The sequence below is a fragment of the Hippocampus zosterae genome, chromosome 9 (assembly GCF_025434085.1).
Source record: "Hippocampus zosterae strain Florida chromosome 9, ASM2543408v3, whole genome shotgun sequence".
NCBI classification, from domain to species: domain Eukaryota; kingdom Metazoa; phylum Chordata; class Actinopteri; order Syngnathiformes; family Syngnathidae; genus Hippocampus; species Hippocampus zosterae.
Window position 1 is genome coordinate 16,150,933 of NC_067459.1, and position 17,288 is coordinate 16,168,220.

The following is a 17,288-nucleotide window of genomic DNA, read 5'->3' on the forward strand; positions in this document are numbered from 1 at the left end:
ATTGCACGACTGTCTGTGTCCTACGTGTTGTGTTGTGTTATTTTTGTTATTTTGACTATTTTGACCACGAGAGTGGCTGCCTTTCCAGCAGCTCCTATATTTTGTTGTTCTACTTCTTCCTTTCATAACTTTGCTGCTGTGAATTGGGAATTTTTCCATTGCGAGACGAATAAAGGTTTTCTTATCTTATAAAAAATATAATAAAAATAGCAGGAGCTACAGCAATTTGTAGGTAACATGAAAACCTTTAATCCAGTGTATAAACATTGTTAGAAGTTGTTCAAAATCAATTAAAGCAATTAGCAGAATCAAGAGACGAATGTGCATTTTAATCGACACAGGCTCTGTGATTACACGACCAAAGAGCATTAGGGCCCCACACACACACACACACACACACTAAGTATAATACTATGAGAAGTAAGTTGTCATACTATCAGAATAAAGTGTTCATTTTAGAAAAACAGAGTTGTAAGATGATGACAAAAAATAAATTGTTTTCTTACGTCATAAAAAGAAGGAAATGTCCATGTTTTCAAGCATTAAATCAGAGATCTGTAGCACCGTATTGGTTAAAAGTGATATAATAGTAGTAGTAATAATAATAGTGAAATATAGGATTGTAATATTTTAACAATAGAGATGTTAGCTTAATGTAAAATATAGCATATTTTACTTTTTGCTATCTGCCTCCCTTCTATTACGTCTCCTTAAATCTGACCTTATTATACTGTAAGTAAAGCCAGGGTTTTCTGTTGTAGCTAGTTTATGCCCAATTCACCGGACACCGGACTTTATCCTGGTAACAACTTTATGCTCATAATTTTCCTTTTGGGTGTTGCCCTAATATTCCTTGAAAAACAAAAACAACTCGGGAAGCACAAGCAGGAACGCTAAGAGCTTGCCAAACATGACACGATGCATCCGTATGAATAGCCATGAGATGGATGCCGAGCAAGGATGAGTGGGAGAGGGGAGCATATGCAACCAGAAGTTTGGTGGTCTTCCAGTGTGGCGATAACCAAAGCCAAACTGCCATTAAGATCAGTGAACAGCACATTTGGTGACGGAGCGAACAGGCAAAAGCTTCTGAGCCTAACACATTTGTTTCCCCTTTGGCCCCAACAACAATTGTGAGAAGCCCCACCCGCCCCCTCTTTCATCACTGAATCAGGCTCAGAACATCTATCAAAACATTTCGCTGGAAACTGTCATGTATTATTTTGAGGAGCAGCAACCAAGTTCATGCACAAGCCAGTTTGGCATTTATTTTGATCGTATAGGATGTCTATAGAAGTAGTTTGACCATCTGAGATGATCTGCGTCCATGCAAAAAAAAAAAGTTTACAATTTGCTCCATGTCATTTTCTAGTCTTTTCTTCCATCGGCATGCAGAAGCACAAGCCGCCTGGTATCTTGGGCCTTACCCTCATCCCTTCAAAACGTGACAGGGCCCTGAGGGGTCGCAAGGCCCTCAGTGTCCTGAGTGACTTAATTGGGCCAAGATCGGAGAAGCCCAAGGCATTAGCTATAAGGCTGACTATTGACACCTACACAGATAGGGACAGACAGGGGGACAGAGCAGAGGAAGAGAGGACCCACATGGTTAGAGGGGACAGAGCGAGAAGGTCGGGCCCTACTCAGACTGGAATTGTCAAAACATCAATCGACACACATGAACTGCAGCTTCTGTGTAGATACACCTATGTAACTTTTGCTCAATTAATTGTATCAAACCCGAGCTTTCGTCAGTTTTTTGGGGTTTTTTTTGGGGTGGGGGGTAGCTCGACGGCACACCTGGAAAGAAACTTGTGGTTGGCGCAAGTGAGAGGGAGAAAAGATAAAAAGAGTTCCAACCAAGGGAGAAAATAATCGGAGGAGGGATGTTCTCACAGACAACAGGACACGATAACATACACACAGGTACAAAACAATACGGTTTCAATACCAGAGGACATCTCACTTAAAAAGGACAAAGAGAAGAATGCGGAAGATTGAGGAGTTTCGGGGAGGGCACAGAAGAACCTGTGAGAGTCCCAGCACAGCAACACAAGCCTTACCGTGGACCCTCTGTCACGCTTTAACTTAAAGTGCATACGGTCGAGGCACCTGCTGTGAGAGACAAGACATTAGAGCAGAGAGTTGCATGAAATGTGAAGAACTGTTCCCGTGACAGCACAATTTGGAATGACTAAAAAAAAAGGCTTCTAAATATGGTTGAAACCACACTTGTTCCGCAAGGCCTTTGATTTGTTCGGATTTTGAACTCCCTAGCTCCATAAAAAAAATAATAAAAAAAAAATAGAACAAGACTGAACGTTGGCAATCCTAAAACAGAGTAACAGAGAGAAAGTCAAATTAAGTTCCCCTCTAAAGGTTACAGTGCATTTAAAGTTCATTCTGAAATTTCAGCCAAAGATGAAAATCCCTAACTTTTTGTGAGTAGTGAATACATTATGTATGAATCTCCACAACAAGGCAAAAAAATAAAAAAATTAAAATCCTGCTGCTACACGCGCCATCAACATGGTGGAAAGGTTGTGCCGATGCATATTTCAAAATACAACATTCGGTAGTCCGGAGCTAAAGTCAAGGAAAAGCGCACGAAAAAGATGACAGTGGGCAATACTGTCTACATTGTTGATTTCTGCAGGTCGCACACAAATGTACTTACATCCACAATGAAGAAGTCCAACCAGCACCAAGCGTTGGTGAAGTACTTGACAAAGCCGTAAGCCACCCACTTCAGCAACATCTCCAAAATGAATATGTAGGTGAAAACCCGATCGGCGTACTCCAGAATAATACGGATGGTCTTCCTCTGCTCAATGTAGACGTCCTCAAAGGCCTACGAAGCAGTCGACAAGTTTTACATACGCTGCATGGACTGTGATCTTTTTCGGCATTTATACCCACATTCTATTCTCATGACCATGTAGAATAGGCCATGACCATGTAGTTGGCCACGGTGCATTTGTTACGTATCATGGTGAAAGAGGAAGGAAGACCAACTTTGCACCATTTCTTTTGCATTGCAAGTGAATACTCGACAGCATTGAAGTGTTTTCATTTGGCCACAGGCATCCTCCGGAAAGCTGCGACACAAAACTGGATTTTGTCGTATTAAAGCATTAAGGTGGCTGCGTGGCTGTCCATTAGGAACAATCAGAATGTATAAGGAGCAGCTGTCAAAGAAACACAGGAGTTGGTCTTCCTTGTACATCTCATAGAAAGGATGATTTGCTTTTAACCCTTTCTAAAGTGGACATATCTCATCATGTTATCAGGTTACAGGGTGCATGAAACGGTTTATCAAAGGAGCGCAACAGACCCTGCCCAACAAGTACATTCCCTTAAATACAATTTATTTGAAGGGGCAGTTTGCAGCCCCCCCGCCCCAAAAAATAAAAATCACTAGTCCGTCTACTCTGGACCCATCTTGTACCTCCAATTAAATTGTTAAGAAACCGCCATGCCATCAGAAGAACATGCAAAGAGGGACAGAACATTTCTGCTCTTCAGGTAACTCTAAAGATAACGTGGGTTTGTTTACAGCGCTAATGCTAGCTTAGTATTTCTAGCGCTGCTATTTCATTGGACAGCATTTTCTTTGACGACTATTTACAATGTTCAATCCCACGCTATCATGAACAACAATGCGGAAAACTGCAGACTCCCCCTGATGTGATGTTTAAGCGTAACAAACAGATAGCATTGGTAGCTTACCAGAGCTCCACTGCTAAGTAAGATCATGAAGATGATGAGTGTTTCAAACCAGTTGTGTTCCACAATCAGATAGCAGGTCTTCCTCAGGAACCACCAGTGCTTCCCCCAGCCGTGAGTGATGGGAACATCACAGCACTTGTATTTTGCCACACATTCTGGATGACAAATCGGGAGGCGAACCGTTCAATGTGTGTCACTGAAATGGCCAATCAATCTTCACCGACGGTGTTTATATCACATACCGTCTGTCCAGCAAGCCTCCGGGTCAAGGTACTCCTCCACAACCTCCACGACTGCCACCTCCTCCACATCAGGCTTAATGTCTATTGTGCTGCCCTCAGATGAACTGGTGTCATCCAGCTAGGAGAAAGGCCCAAACACAGACACTTACGCGGGTGAGGAGTGCAGTCATTTTAATAAGGCCAATATGTGTTTGGATGAATCACTTGATTTATTGCTACTATGCTCTAAGTGTTGTAGTATTGCAGACTACGCAGTGATCCAAACTCGCCGTGACTCTCAACTTCTTAGCGTAGAATCAAAAGGAAGCAATTAGACGAATGCTTTAATACTGTTATTGTGCTGTATAGTGGAACTCCGCTACAACGAAACCTACATGGGCGAAAATACCCCCCAGTGTGAAAAAAATCTTCATGCATTAACACCACTCCCTCTCTCCTGCCCCCATACAACGAAAAAAAAACCCTGTTGCGTTATACAAAATCTTTTTCTCTGCTCTTGCCTTGCGACGAGATTTACTACAACGAAGTCTAATCCAACAGCGACCTTTACTGCTTCGTTCGGAAACAGCAAGAGCAACCACCACACTGGTTTACACATGCGCAGTAGTCCAGGAAGTATTTGTGATTGTTAATTTCAGATGCAGCAAGAACGTTGCATTGCTAAAATGGCTACAAAACGGACCTTTGGATGTCAAGCAGCTAAGACAAGAATAGCTCTGACGCTGGAAGAGAGGGTAAAAGTGATCAAAATGAAAAACGGAGGAAGCAAAATAAGACATTATCCAAGAAATGTATGTAAGTGAAAGTGAATGCTGATCGTAATTTCGCAATTTCTTTCCCTCTTTTTCTTTCTACACTGACTATATGAAGTGTCAAATAAGTTTATGCTCATACTTATGCACTATTAGAATAAAAATAAAGAGTACACATACGTTTGTGTGTGTGTGTACACATCCCTTTGTGTGTGTGTGTGTGTGTTTACATCTGATATCAAATTTGCTACAGTGAAAAACCCTCTGTTGTGAAAACTTTCTAGCTGAAAACATGATTTCGTTATAGAGGAGTTTCACTGTATTCATAAATATCCAGCAGAGATGAGCAGATTTTTTTTTTTGTTTGAACAAGTTGAAGGCAGTGATAAAACACATGCGTGTTCATTTTCTCTCTCACTAAGAGTTGCTCTGATAATTGATAGAAATGAATTCAAAACCAGCACGCTACGAACTTAAAAGTCAACCTACACATTTGTGGAGCTGCAAACGCAAAGCTAATTCAAATCACGGGCAAGTGATACTGCACTTTGTAATCTGAATTTGTCAGCAAAAAGCGACATTTAAAATTGCTTCTCCGCACGCTCTCGTCTCGCTTGCTCTCCAAACACCCGGACGAGTCGTTGCTTTTCTGATTGGTTGGTGGTAGTTTTGTGTGGCGTCGCTTTCTGCAGTGGCTGGCTATGGTCCAGCGAGAGGCTCAAGGAGCTCAGTGGAACATAAACCTGATACATTCCCGGGGGGGCGACCTGGTAATATCTATTTTTTAAAAAAACTAAAAACTAGCGTTGGCACCTTAAAAAAAATTAAGATTGGAAAAGTATGTGGGAGTCCACTGTATACTTGACCTTGCGCTGTCCATTCTCACATCGGTGCGTCCGACTTACATCTTTGCTGTTCTCCACATCCGATTCACTGCTGAAGTCCTCCGTGTTAAGGTTTTCAAAGTCCGACTCTCCGACGGCAATCGGAACACACACAGTCAGGTTGGGGTTGTGGATGAATGACATGTAGTCTTCATCAATCATGTACTTTCCGACGCTGCTCCCGATGCCGCTGGTGGTACCGTTGCCATTTTTAGCAAAGTCCAGTTCACGGTTGATGTCAACCGAATGGTTGGCTAAGCAGTTCATCTTTTTCTCATACAGTTCATCCAGAGGTTTTTGTTCATCCTCGACAGGCTGTAAGTCAGAGTGACAAAAAAAATCATTTGTATCACATAACCTGCTGTCTACGCTTTGTGGCTCAAATTATGGTGTTTATTTGGTTTTTTTTGTAATTACTGATTGCACCATTTCTGACACTATGCGTCAAAGCCAAAAGGCAAGCAGAGCTGCATTGTGTGATGTTAAATACAGAGGTTAGCATTTACTTCTTATTGCGGCACATTCTTGATAGTTGGGTGAAGGTGTCGTGGTGGTAGTGAAGATTGAGGGGAGGGGGCTATTTGTCACTGGCAATTAGTCGGTTGCATGCACCACATACACAGATCCACATGACAAACTTAATTGGGTGTCATGATGCTATTGTGGAAGCTGGAGTCTAAAAAAAGCAAGTGCATGTTTTTTTTAGACTCCAGCTCTACAAGTTGCCCTCTCCGAGCTCTATTGCCCCTAGTCATGAAGTAAACTAAAGCCAAATAGCATTGCTCTCGCAGTATAAGTACATTGGGAATAAAATATGCTTTAATTTCTTTATTCTTCAGCTATTTTAAGAAAAGCATGTCCCAGGGCATGTTACTCAAACATCTGGTGAATGTTAAATTCACATTGTTCTTCATTTAGCATTAGCTCACAGTGTCCACACAGTGTGTGTGTGTGTGTGCGTGCGTGCATGTGTGTGTGCGTGTGCGTGCGTGCATGTGTGTGTGCGTGTGTGTGTGTGTGAGAAGAACGCGAGCCACTTTTTTGTGTAAGTACATTTGTCCTCATAGTTAAAATGCCATTCAAAAAGAGTTTCATTTGAGCTGACCTCAATATTGAAACCTGATTGATGAATCTGCTGACTTTTATGGTACATACAGTGTGTGACAGTATAGTATATCATAAAGAGTTAGGGGAGGATACATTTGAGCGCGCTACGTCTTTGCATACCTTCTTGAGCACCGTGGCAACAAAGAGACGCACGTGGACCTTGAGCCAGGCAATGCCTATCTTGATACGAGCGACGGCGAGCTGGAGATTGTTGGGCTCGCCATCATCATCCGTGGCAGCGAGGTTGTCCGCACTAAATGAGCTCAGCAACAGAGCCAGGAACAAGTTCAAAACCTACGAATGATTGAAACTTCAATAGGTTGCGGTCTTTCAAAAGCTTCGACATGATGTCATTTGGAGAGCTTTTGTTTTTTGTTTCCAACTTACCACCAAGTTCCCGATGACCATGACCATCATGAAGACTATGAGGCACATTGTCTGTCCCGCCACCTCCATACAATCCCACATGGTCTCAATCCACTCCCCACACAACACTCTGAATACAATCAGGAAGGAGTGGAAGAAGTCATGCATGTGCCAGCGAGGCAGCTTACAGTCTTCCGCGATCTTGCACACACAGTCTTTGTAGCTTTTGCCAAACAGCTGCATGCCCACCACAGCGAAGATGAAGACAATGATGGCCAGCACCAGGGTCAGATTACCCAGCGCCCCCACCGAATTACCAATGATCTTGATCAACATGTTGAGTGTGGGCCATGATTTGGCAAGTTTGAACACCCTCAACTGCGAGAGACACGGGAAAACAAAATTACTCCAATGTTTGGACAATCGCGCCCGCCTGTATCCTTCATTGATCACATAGATGTCTAATGTTCATAAAAGGTGGGGACAGAAGAAGGCTCGCACTTACCAATCGGAAGGACCTGAGCACGGACAGGCCCTCCACATCTTGGAGTCCCAGCTCCACTAAACTCAGAGTCACAATAAATCCATCAAAACAATTCCATCCTTCTTGAAAGTAGTAGTAGGGATCCATGGCGACCAGTTTGGCAAACATCTCCCCGGCAAAGATGCCTGTGAAAACCTGCAGGCCCCCAGAGAAAGTCAGATTGGTTTGAATGAAAAAAGTTAAGCAAGCAACAACAAGAATGCATACAAGGTTAAGCATTGGTCAAGATATCACTGCTGTACAAGGTGTGACGGAAAAGTTTCAGGATTGGTGTCACACAAGTGATGTGTACAGTTTTTGCCATCAATGTGGACCAGTCGATGGTCCAGCACGTCCATCAAGGGATAATGCAGCATTTGACAACTTGTGCACTGCTCCACCATGACGACGCGCCCGCCCACAATGCCCTGCCGCGGTGAAGCAACCCAATCTAGAGCTGTGTGATTTCCCCCTCCCCTTTCCCAAGCTTGAGAGGGTCATCAAGGAGACCTGTTTTGAAGATGTGGACGAGATCAAGAATGTTCTCAATCAAGGGAGCTGCTGAGGATCACTAAACAAGTGTGTTCAATTACAGGGATTATTTCTAAAATGTGGGTTTTGCATTTGAAATATCTGAATATCTTTTATGACAACAGTCTTGGGATTTCTCTGACACACCCCGTATTTATCCCTAACACACTTTGGTTACCGGTAATCCAATTTCCACCAAGCAAAACACTTTGGTTTACCTCTGTATGGATACACCATGCTCACACTCTCATTATCAAACATTGTGAGCAGACTAAAATAACAATTCTATATATTTTTAAAAAGTGATATGTGTTAGGTTTCTGTTGTGTGACATGGGATTGTTAGATTCCCATTGACAAGGACCAGTGACAACAATGTAATTAATATTCATGCCAGGGCATTAGTTGAAGGTGCACGATAGAAAAAATGATTTCATGAGATTCAGGTCAGAAAACACCATCCATTCATCCATCCATCCATCTTCTACCGCTTATCCGGGGCCGGGTCGCGGGGGCATCAGCTTTAGCAGGGAAGCCCAGACTTCCCTCTCCCTAGCTACTTCTTCCAGCTCTCCCCGGGGGATCCCGAGGCGTTCCCAGGCCAGCTGGGTGACATAGTCTCTCCAGCGTGTCCTGGGTCTTCCTCGGGGTCTCCTCCCGGTGGGACATGCCCGGAACACCTCACCTCAGGGAGGCGTTCAGGAGGCATCCGAATCAGATGCCCAAGCCACCTCATCTGGCTCCTCTCGATGTAGAGGAGAAGCGGCTCGACTCGGAGCCCCTCCCGGATGACCGAGCTTCTCACCTTATCTCTAAGGGAGAGCCCGGACACCCTGCAGAGAAAACTCATTTCGGCCGCTTGTATCCGGGATCTCGTTCTTTCGGTCACGACCCATAGCTCGTGACCATAGATGAGGGTTGGAACGTAGATCGACCGGTAAATTGAGAGCTTCGCCCTTTGGCTCAGCTCCTTCTTCACCACGACAGACCGATACAACGTCCGCATCACAGCAGACGCTGCACCGATCCGCCTGTCGATCTCTCGCTCCCTCCTGCCCTCATTTGTGAACAAGACCCCAAGATACTTAAACTCCTCCACTTGGGGCAAGATCTCCCCCCCGACCCGCAGGGGGCACTCCACCCTTTTCCGACTGAGGACCATGGTTTCAGATTTGGAGGTGCTGATTTTCATCCCAACCGCTTCACACTCGGCTGCGAAACGCTCCAGTGAGAGTTGGAGAGCCCTGTTTGAAGGAGCCAACAGCACCACATCATCTGCAAAAAGCAGGGATGCAATACTGAGGCCGCCAAAACGGACCCCCTCAACGCTTCGGCTGCGCCTAGAGATTCTGTCCATGAAGGTTATGAACAGAATCGGTGACAAAGGGCAGCCTTGGCGGAGTCCTACCCTCACTGGAAACGATTCCGACTTACTGCCGGCAATGCGGACCAAACTCTGACATCGGTGGTATAGTGACCGAACAGCCCATATCAGGGGGTTCGGTACCCCATACCCACGAAGCACCCCCCACAGAACTCCCCGAGGGACACAGTCAAACGCCTTCTCCAAGTCCACAAAACACATGTAGACTGGTTGGGCGAATTCCCACATACCCTCAAGGACCCTGCTAAGGGTGTAGAGCTGGTCCACTGTTCCACGGCCGGGATGAAAACCACACTGCTCCTCCTCAATCTGAGGCTCGACTTCCTGACGGACCCTCCTCTCCAGCACCCCTGAATAGACCTTACCAGGGAGGCTGAGGAGTGTGATCCCTCTGTAGTTGGAACACACCCTCCGGTCCCCCTTTTTAAAAAGAGGGACTACCACCCCGGTCTGCCAAACCGGTCAGAAAACACTTTTGTCACATAACTCACATTTGGCAGAATTTGTCCGCACCTTTATCACATCGCTTTGTTACAGCCGCACCTGTTGTGAAAGTGCTTTATAAATAAAGATGCACCGTACTGTATCAATACAGAATCATGTGGTGAAGAGAAACGCCCACTGAGTCATACTGCACCATCCTCCACCAAGCTGACCTAATTTCCTGCACTGACACTGAGTCAGGGCTATTGCCGAAAGAAGGCTGTTGCTATCTGACAGACAGACAGAAGTGGTCGTTTGCTACAGATTCAGAGACAGAGTCAGACACAAGGTGCTTTTTCTCCCCTCTCATTATTTCAAGGCTCTAGACCAGGGGTGTCCAAACTTTTTGCCAAGGGGGCCAGATTTTATGTGGTAAAATGTCGGGGGGCCGACCTTGGCTGACATTCTTTACATTGAACAACAATATTGTTCAACAAATTTTAGTAAGCCAGTCTGTTTCACATGTCCATTTTTATTTGAATTTCAACAATCTTAAGAATTTCTTTTGGTTCATTTGAAACAGGAATTTGAAATATGACATATCAGTCAATATAAACACGGAGTGATGTCTTGTTAACTCGTGAGTGATGCCCTCTAGTGTCTAAATGCTATTACTCATTTAGCCACTAGAGGGAAGCAGTACTCTATGAAACATCACTCACCAGTCGACGAGACCTCAGTCAATGCAACACGTGTTCCATTGCGCCCAACCTGCGGGCCAGACGGCACTGATTTTATGACGGGGGCCGAGGGCCGGATGAAATTCGACCGCGGGCCGGATTTGGCCCGCGGGCCGGACTTTGGACATGCCTGCTCTAGACTGAGTGCTTGGTAGGAGTTTATAACAAAGACATTCCAGCAGAAGTTGAGGTAAGCAAGACACAACGGAAATTGGAACCTGAAATGAGTGGGGGGGGGGGGATGAGTTGGAGAGAATGCGGCCTCGCTACATTAAAACTGAGCTAAATCTTTAATGAGCCCCCATCAAGGACCTATATACAGTATGAATGTGTGATCTTAAGTGCACATATCAAATTGACGCATGCGCAAAAGGGGCAAACTTGCAATATTTCCGCCAACTCGGCAACGGGCCGATTAAGAAGGAATACGAAAATGCGTTTCTTCTCACCAGATTGCCTACGAAGAGGACACCCTCAAAGTGTTCTGTCATTGGATAGTGCTCCATGGCCATGAAAAGGGTGTTGAGGACAATGCAGATGGTGATGGCCAAGTCAACAAATGGGTCCATGACAATCAAGTAGACAATATGCTTGATCTTCAGCCAGTGGGGATGGCACTCCCAGATTAGAAACGTGTTGGCGAATTTGTACCAACAGGGGGGGCACTTCCGCTGAGATTCTTCCAACTCTGCGAAATTACAAAGATGAAAGAAAAGTGCAAAAGTGACAAGATGCGTGAGCTGGAAACCTGAGGAGTAACTTTTTCTCATTAAAACCGACATTGGATGTTTGACTTCTAATTCTGGTTTTATGAGGCTACACTAGACCATGAATGTAGCACAACACAGACAAGCCATGATAGAAAATTGTTGATGTACCCTCCAACAGAGTGTTGGTGACGACGCTCATCTGACTGTTGGCGCGGTCTTTTCCTTTGAAGGAGTTGAGCTGGTCGACAGATACCATGAGAGAGCCGGAGTGCTTCTTCTTAATTTCCACGTCTGTGGTCTGTACTCAGAAAAAAAGACAAACGCGTCCACTTATGAATAAATACACTATGACAGATAAGGATGTCCTGATTAAAGGCTTTCTCTATCAAAGAGCCACCAAAACTATATTTCAACCCGAAATGATTATAATGAAACAAATTTAGGTTTGTGTATCATCTTTGTTATAAGTTGGCACGATTACATACAGTGTCAAAGTGTTTTCTTTTAGTTAGCGATTTTTAAACTAATCTTGGCCTGCGCATCCAAATGAAAGGTCCAAATTTGTCAGTAATCTGAACAAGCTAGCGCCTCATGTTTTACACTCTAAAGCAATGAGGGGCAGCAAAATGCCAGGAAAAGCCACAAAAAAAGAAAAAAAAAGAATGAACTTTGTTTTTTTTTTAGATTTCAAAGCCTTGGGTCATGACTACAAGAGATTGTTAGACTTTGATATGTAGTGTAGCAGCCTGCTTGGTGTCGCCTTCTTCAAGGCCGCTGATGTTAATACTCTACATGATTAGACGTACTGATGCGCCAATATCACCATCACAAGCTTTAATGTAATTCCTTGTGTGACTGTCTCTTACGTGTAAATCAATGACGATGAGAATGAACGAGCCAGGCTAGCTTGTTCAGGTGACTACAAACGATAGCTTTTTAGCAGTGAAAACCTCAATGTATCGTCATTTAAAGCCTAAGCCCATCGTTACTCGGCATGACATAATGATAGTCTACATGCAACGGCATGCAAGTCATGTCAAGAGAGGAATTCAAGTCATTATTTCCTGCGATATAAACCATGCTACATTTGGAGAGAGTTAAAAAAAAACATACATGTAGGTTGGTTGACAATACAACCGAGCTCTTGTCATGCTAGCTAGAATAAGCAGGGATATTGTCATAGAGGGGGAAGTATCATAATTAATCTTGCACCATCCAGTGATTCAGCAGCAGTGGATAACTGAGGAAAATGTAACGGGACTGCCTAAGAAACAAGAGGAGAGCAGGAAGGGGAAGGAGGTAAGAAGACAGAGCTCAAAAGGGAGACAGATTGAACGAGCATGACCTCAAACCGGGAAAGACGCTACAGCTGAGGATGAAGTCATCTTAGGAACGATGCTGCAAGCATTTACGATGACTGCGGCATAAGCTAAGCATTTGACGAGATTCCCTCCCAACAAGTGAGGAACGACAACAATCAATTCATCGCCGGACGTCGATGTTTTCCTTCTTTCGATGCAATGTCATTAACAATGAATCAACAGAGGCTTTCTTGATTGCACACAAGACACACACCCTATTTTTGCGACCTTATGACATCAAAAACAACCACCAATCGCACATGAGAGAATTCCCAACGACCAACATGCACTCAACAGAAGTGTTGAAGTTGTTTGGGAAACGATGAGGGCCGGATGTGAAGCGGGTAAACGCCAATCTACATTTTATTCAACCTGACAACCTTGTGACACTTTTTACAGCTCAGCCGTCTTTAGCTTGCTCAGCTGACTCCGGCGCTTGTTTGACAAGCCATTTCTGCTATGTGAACCACTAGACTAGCCAAAAGCTGCCATACGGTAGCTCTTTAAGAAGACAATAAAAAGGTTTTATGAGATTTGAATATATTGTATCGGTCGGGAATGGAAGAAAAGGAAGCGACACAATTCAGGAGAGAGGGAGAGAGCGCAGAAATCGCCATGGGGAAAGGAGGTGGTGAAGGAGAAGCTGCGGTCGCCACCATCATGCCTAAACTGTATCGGTGTCCCATGGACGTCCTTACACTGTCATCAGTGGCTGCCTTATCTATTTTCACCTCAGGCAGAAGCCGTCTGCCAGCCCCCGGGCCGATGATAGACACCACGCCATTGCAGTCCACCGTGCTGTTCCTCTTTCCTCCTGAATGAGGCGCCAGCGGGTGGATGCGCGCCGAGCCTGGGCTGTAGCCGCTGTAGCTGTTCCGGCGGAAAGGGATGAACAGGGAGCCCCGGCGGTCCTCACTCTCCTCCACCGTACTGTGCTCGTCGTCGGCAAACTCGTTTTCCGAGCCGATGTCCTTGGAGCGGCCTTTGAAGCTGAAGATGCTGCTGCGGCTGTTGTGGCGTGACATGAAGGGCGAGCCCGGGATGCTCAGCAGTGACTGGAGAGGGACAGAGACAGGCAGGCAGGAGTCCTTAAATGTTTATGTTTTAAAAAAGGAAAAGTTGGGGAGGGCGGTTGCAGTTCGTCGTGAACACAAAAGTACAATCAAATAAGTAAACACTGTATATACCCGTGCAATGTACTAAGTAATGTTTGGTTCATTCACTAGTATCCAACCATGCATTGATTAATTCTACACTGTATGCATAAATTGGCACTCTCATCATTGTTTTCTCATATCCAAGCAGGTACTGAGACAACAGAATGATAACGATGAACAGAGAATTTTCCTCACGAGGTTCGCGGGCGTGCCGGAGCCTCTCCATGCTGTCTTCAGGCAGTCGGCAGGGTACAGCCTGAAACGGTTGCCGGCCAATCGCAGGGCACACGTTGATAAACGACCATCCGCGCTCACACTCGCATCAAGGGACAATTTCGAGTGTTCCATTAAGCTGCCATGCATGTTTTTGGAATGTGGGAGGAAACCGCAATACCCACTCAGGTACCGGGAGAACATGCAAACTCCACACAGGAAGGCCAGAGCCGGGATCGAACCCACGACCTCTGCGCTGTGAGGCCCGACGTGCTAACCAGTCGACCATTGTGCCACAATGACAACAATTTGTTTTGACACCACTGGTCTAAAATAGTCTCTCCTCCAGTGCAAGGCTCTCCACTCATTTTTCCACTGGAAGCACTGATGCAATCAACTTTCCCCACATGATTTGGTCGCACCCTTTTTGGGCATGATCATGCACGTTTAGGAATAGCCGTCTTAATTGGAGTACCATAGTTTTGCTCGTGATATCTGGAAACAACTGTCACTATGGTGCGCTACGGTTGTACGCCGCTGCAAACTACAACCAAAATAACACACATATCGTTGAAGAAATACCGCTGTCGCAATCGGAAATGAGCAAAATGTTCTTGGAATTTGTGGAAGCACTCTTGTCTAGACTCTCGTTCGATCGTGCAAGGGTAGCTAAATGTGCGGTCGATGTGAATGGCACAGATTGTATTTATGTTCCTTCGTACTTTACCTGGTTCATGATCGACGTCTTCCTGCCCAGACGGCTTCCCGGGAAACGAAGGGTACTTCTCTTGCTGCCGTCATCCGACTCGGACTTGACAACCTTCTCGCTGTCCCCCTTCTCTTTCTCCTGCTCTTTCTGGCGCCATTTCTTCTTGCGATTGCGACGCTCCTTGGCACTCTTGGAACTCAACTTAGAGACCTCAGATGAACTGCGGGACAGATGACCGCCTCCCTCATCCTCCAAGGCGACCTCCGAAACAGTGCCCGCAGAGGTCACCATGGCCGCCGCCTGGATGGGATGTAAAAAAAATCCAAGATGATCGTTCAACTGTGGATCGCATCAGAGGCGCACAAGGCCTCCCGCGCCAACCTGTGTTTCTTCCTGCTGCTTTTTGAGCTGCTCCAGCATGGCTTTGAATTCGGCCTCCTTTTGCTCAGCCTCTTCAATGGTGGCCTGGTTCTGTTCCTCGTAGGCCATGGCCACCACAGCCAAGATGAGATTGACGAGATAGAAGGAGCCCACAAAGATGACCAGAACAAAGAAGATCATGTAGGTCTTGCCCGCCGCTCGCAGAGTCTAACGCAAAACACAGACAAACAGTGATTTCCTTTTTCCAAACTCCGTCTTGTCTTGTATGTAGTGGATCTTTTTTTCAGTTTGGTTCACGTCAGGGTCCGTGATGGCTGTTGCTCAGCGTGGCATGCGCGCGAGGTGAACGTGCTTTATTCTGTTCAGTTGTGGGTAAGCATTATTTCACATCACAAAATAGTTGATTGGATGTCCTTTGTACAATTTAAATCCCGGAAAGGGAAATTCAGATTCAATTCCGTTTCAGATTTGTTTTTCCCAGGAGCATAACACACGAGGTTTGCAACTTTGAACTGCGGCGATCTTGACGTGACCGTGGCCACCCTGTTTGATCGCAAAACAATTGCAGGCCACCTTTTGAGACAGACTACGCTTCACGCTCACATTTCGTGACGCCATCGCCGAGTGTGAACAGAAGCCTGCTTTATTACCAGCATGTAGAGATTTTCCCAGAAGTCTTGGGTCATCAGACGAAAGAGGGTGAGGAAGGCCCATCCGAAGCTGTCAAAGCTGGTGTAACCATAGTTGGGGTTCCTTCCGGCTTTCATACATGTAAAGCCTTCGGGACATCGGCTGAAAGTGAAGCGCGGCAAAACAAATGCATGACCTTTACATCGCAAGAAACTGATAGCCACACATCAATTCAAAAGTGATGGCGTGTTGGAGGTGGGAAACATCTAAAACATGCGGGGGAGCAGGCCTCGAGGACAAAAATTGGCCCTCTGTACCGTACCCTATCAACTGAAGCTCTTTTAATCATTGAGTAACTGTATTTCATTGTGGGGCAAAAATTAATTAGAAACAACTGTCAGCGCACTTCTACAGCACTCTAAAACGCAACCACAATAATAAACAACAGTTACGTTAAAAGCTCTGGGAAAAAAAAAAAGTTCTTTCGAAAGACGAGATCTAAATCGATTTTGCAAGTAGTCAGTTGATGTCGACATGCATCAAGTGAATGAAAATACCAACTTACCCCGAGTCCGAACTATTACCACATAATAACGCATCACCCTGACCTGGGTAAAAGTAGAAGTTAGCTGTGGGAAGATCAAAAAATTAAAATGCCGTCATTAATTACAAGTCAAGTACATCCATGCTGCGTGTGACCCGAACTGGCAAAATAATATTCGGGAGAAAAAAAAAGAAATAAGCGTTGGCGGCCATATTGTTGTCATAGTATTTCATGAAGTAATCGTGTCATGGTGACTCACTATCATTCATGATGTATTCGTCCCAGTCAAAGCCCTTGGAGCCATTGGACAGGTACAGGTTGGTCACATTGACAGGCCAAAAGACGCATTTTTGCCGCAGGTTCCCCATGAAGAGCTGCAGGCCGATCAGAGCAAAGACGCTGAGGCAGAAGACGGTCAGGATCATCACGTCGGAGAGTTTCTTCACAGATTGGATCAAGGCGCCCACAATGGTCTTGAGGCCTGGCAAGACACAAACAAGAACACGCATACACACATGTGCGCAAGTACGCTTACACCCAAAAATAAAAAAATAAAAACAACTCGGGAAAACTCAAAAGATACAAACACAGATAGAAATGAAAAAAATTAAAGGCTAACATAAATTACATGAAGTAAAATGCTCTTTTGAACACTTGTGGCTTTTGTGTCAAGAAGCGAGGTCATGGAAACGTGTCACGTACGCTCTCATTAAGTATGTTATATTAAGTATATATATATACTTGATATGTAAGTATATACTCATGGGTATTGAAGACGGTACTTTTTTTGGGTTGTGGACTGATTTGAGTCAGGTCGACCCAGCACCACTTGGCGTGAAATTAAACAGTGCCATATTTCGGTTCTGAAGTGTTCTGAGGTGTCACTGTCGCTGAGTACAAGAGTTG

General features: G+C 45.1%; 1 protein-coding gene across 3 annotated transcripts in view; it reads right to left on the bottom strand.

Annotated features, from left to right (window-relative positions):
* The window catches only part of scn8ab (sodium channel, voltage gated, type VIII, alpha subunit b), a 39,905-nt gene that overhangs the window by 8,193 nt on the left and 14,424 nt on the right, over positions 1 to 17,288 (bottom strand). For 2 of the 3 annotated variants that reach the window (XM_052077317.1, XM_052077316.1), the window contains exons 6-21: positions 16,642 to 16,863; positions 16,404 to 16,467; positions 15,859 to 16,000; positions 15,209 to 15,415; positions 14,846 to 15,127; positions 13,447 to 13,803; positions 11,556 to 11,685; positions 11,127 to 11,365; positions 7,583 to 7,756; positions 7,099 to 7,455; positions 6,832 to 7,005; positions 5,626 to 5,919; positions 3,969 to 4,086; positions 3,727 to 3,881; positions 2,675 to 2,848; positions 1,428 to 1,550 (exon numbers count right to left, since the gene is read on the bottom strand). In XM_052077317.1, coding sequence (XP_051933277.1) covers positions 1,428 to 1,550; positions 2,675 to 2,848; positions 3,727 to 3,881; positions 3,969 to 4,086; positions 5,626 to 5,919; positions 6,832 to 7,005; positions 7,099 to 7,455; positions 7,583 to 7,756; positions 11,127 to 11,365; positions 11,556 to 11,685; positions 13,447 to 13,803; positions 14,846 to 15,127; positions 15,209 to 15,415; positions 15,859 to 16,000; positions 16,404 to 16,467; positions 16,642 to 16,863 — 3,212 coding nt within the window. The remainder of the gene's footprint in view (positions 1 to 1,427; positions 1,551 to 2,674; positions 2,849 to 3,726; positions 3,882 to 3,968; positions 4,087 to 5,625; positions 5,920 to 6,831; positions 7,006 to 7,098; positions 7,456 to 7,582; positions 7,757 to 11,126; positions 11,366 to 11,555; positions 11,686 to 13,446; positions 13,804 to 14,845; positions 15,128 to 15,208; positions 15,416 to 15,858; positions 16,001 to 16,403; positions 16,468 to 16,641; positions 16,864 to 17,288) is intronic. The other variant, XM_052077318.1, reaches the window with a different exon arrangement.